This window comes from Gavialis gangeticus, unplaced genomic scaffold, assembly GCF_001723915.1.
Source record: "Gavialis gangeticus isolate Ggan-Ray unplaced genomic scaffold, GavGan_comp1, whole genome shotgun sequence".
Taxonomy (NCBI): Eukaryota; Metazoa; Chordata; order Crocodylia; family Gavialidae; genus Gavialis; species Gavialis gangeticus.
Genome location: NW_017729001.1, coordinates 13,466,344 through 13,468,402, shown reverse-complemented (window position 1 = coordinate 13,468,402; position 2,059 = coordinate 13,466,344). Strand labels below are relative to the sequence as shown.

At 42.8% G+C, this 2,059-nt stretch overlaps 1 protein-coding gene across 4 annotated transcripts in view; it reads right to left on the bottom strand.

The window, feature by feature from the left end:
- Nucleotides 1–2,059, bottom strand: part of GGT1 (gamma-glutamyltransferase 1) — a 75,433-nt gene that overhangs the window by 22,704 nt on the left and 50,670 nt on the right. For all 4 annotated transcript variants that reach the window (XM_019506871.1, XM_019506872.1, XM_019506869.1 and 1 more), the window contains exon 2: nt 849–1,013. In XM_019506871.1, coding sequence (XP_019362416.1) covers nt 849–1,009 — 161 coding nt within the window. In that variant the 5' untranslated portion in view covers nt 1,010–1,013. The remainder of the gene's footprint in view (nt 1–848; nt 1,014–2,059) is intronic.

Here is a 2,059-nt window from a genome sequence, read left to right as displayed (position 1 = left end):
TGCAATGGCAGCATCCACTGCAGATCCTCCTTGCTGAAGGATATCCCTGTGCAGCAGAAAGGAAGAAAATTCAAGTTTAATGACAGCCCAGCAGCCACCTCATTCATCACCATTGTCCCCAGCACATGCTCTCCTTCCTGGGTTTGACTGCTTCAGTATAGGCAGGAAGCAGCCTAGAGTAACTGTCTTTGTATTTTCTACAAGGAAAAGGATGTCCAATCTGATGCGGCTTCCCAAAGAAACCTGCAGACAAACCACATATCCCCTCTCAGAAACATCTATTCTTGATTTGCTCTCATCTGAAGGGAGATGCCTTTTAATTATTTTTTTTATTTATTAAAGCAGCTTCCCCTGGTGATGTGAGCTGAACAGACCCGAACTCAGACCAGTCTGAAACTTGTGCTGAGCTACTCAGACCTGCCTCGTGGGTTTAAATGCCCAAATCGTATTAGTTTTAAATGAGAATTAGCCATGTGATTCCCTTCCTCCTCCATGCTCCCCCGTGAGAAAAATCTTAGTCCCTCTGTCCAGGCTTTGACTGCAGTGCAATAAATGCATTTTAAAAACAGTGGGAATGTTTCTTTCAACCATTTACATGATCTCTGTGACTAGAATCTCCACCAGCTGTGAGCACCCTTAGACTGCCAGCAACGGTATTTGTCTAGTATGGAGCAAGGCATCCCCAAGCCCTCACATCGCCCAGCTTAGTCCTCAGGAACGATCAGAGACTGGTTTGTATGCCGCACTGGCAAAAGGCTGTCAGGACAGTTCTTGAGCCACAGAAGCTTGGGCCCTCCATTTTGTTACAGGTGATAAGAGAATGCAATGAATAGAACAAGGACAGATACCTTCCAATTATCGAGCATTGCCCAGCATCTGTGGCCACAGCTGCCCTCTTATAAAGATATCCATCTTGTGCAGAGCGCAGCCCAAAGAACAGCCCCAAGAAAAGGGCCAGGCCCAGCAGGAGCAAAATCAGGACTCCAACCACCACATTGCGCTTCTTCATCTTTCTGTGGAGACAAAAAGGCACTTGGTGATTCTCCCATCTGCCTCTAGGCAATTGCTGAACATAGTACCCAAGAGGATGGATCCAGCAACCTGTTTTCAGATGAAGTGAAAATTAGTTTCTTTTTATCCAAATTCAAACTCTGGTTTCTGATGCCCCCCCCCCAAAGAATTACTCTGTTGCAGTAGAGATACAGTGAATGGATACGATGGGGGAGCAAGTAGACCATTCCATACAGAGAAACTAGAAACAAGGCCTATCCATTTGGAAAGGCAAGGGGTTGATTATCTAGGGGGGAGATTCTTCAGAAGGCCCAGTGGGCAGTTGAGTACCCTACTCAGTTTGTCTTCCTGTTGTCTTCTGTGACTTTAATCATCCCTACCTTACTTAGCACAGAGAAAGCCACTTCTGTATAGGAAAAATGCATTCCTATTTACTACCAATATTGCAAGAATAGGAGTCCAGACTGTCCGTGAGTGGATTCTCTCCAATTAACTTTGATGGGATGTTTCAAATGTTTTGCCAAACTCCAAATCTAGTATAACTTGTATGCCCTTCATCCACTAACGCATAATTTGATCCAAAAATGCTCATAATTACCTGAGAAGGGTAGTTTTACTATAGCTTGTTGCTTCTCACAAACCTTTAGAGAATTGAACTTTCAAATTCAGGTTTGCCTGGGAGCAACTGCAAAATTGCTCTTTGCCTTTGCTCACCCATATGGGAAATCTGCACATCTAATTCCTTTCAAACCCTCCCTCTCTCCATCCTTGTTTTTAAGCCAGATTTCCATGGAACTTCAGAAATAGTTGCCTGGAAGTTCACTAAATCACTGAATTAGGAAATAGGACCTATCAAATTGGGAGCAAGTCCAAATATTCACTCACCTAGATTTTTATTAAGATCTCTTCTACTGACATTATCATCATGCTTAGTTATATCCATAGAGCCTCTTTCAGGCTGAACACCAATTTCAATAGGCAGTTCAGGAATTTCACCTTTTTTTTTTTTTTTTTTTTTTTTTTTTTTTTTTTTTTGTTTTTGGAGCAT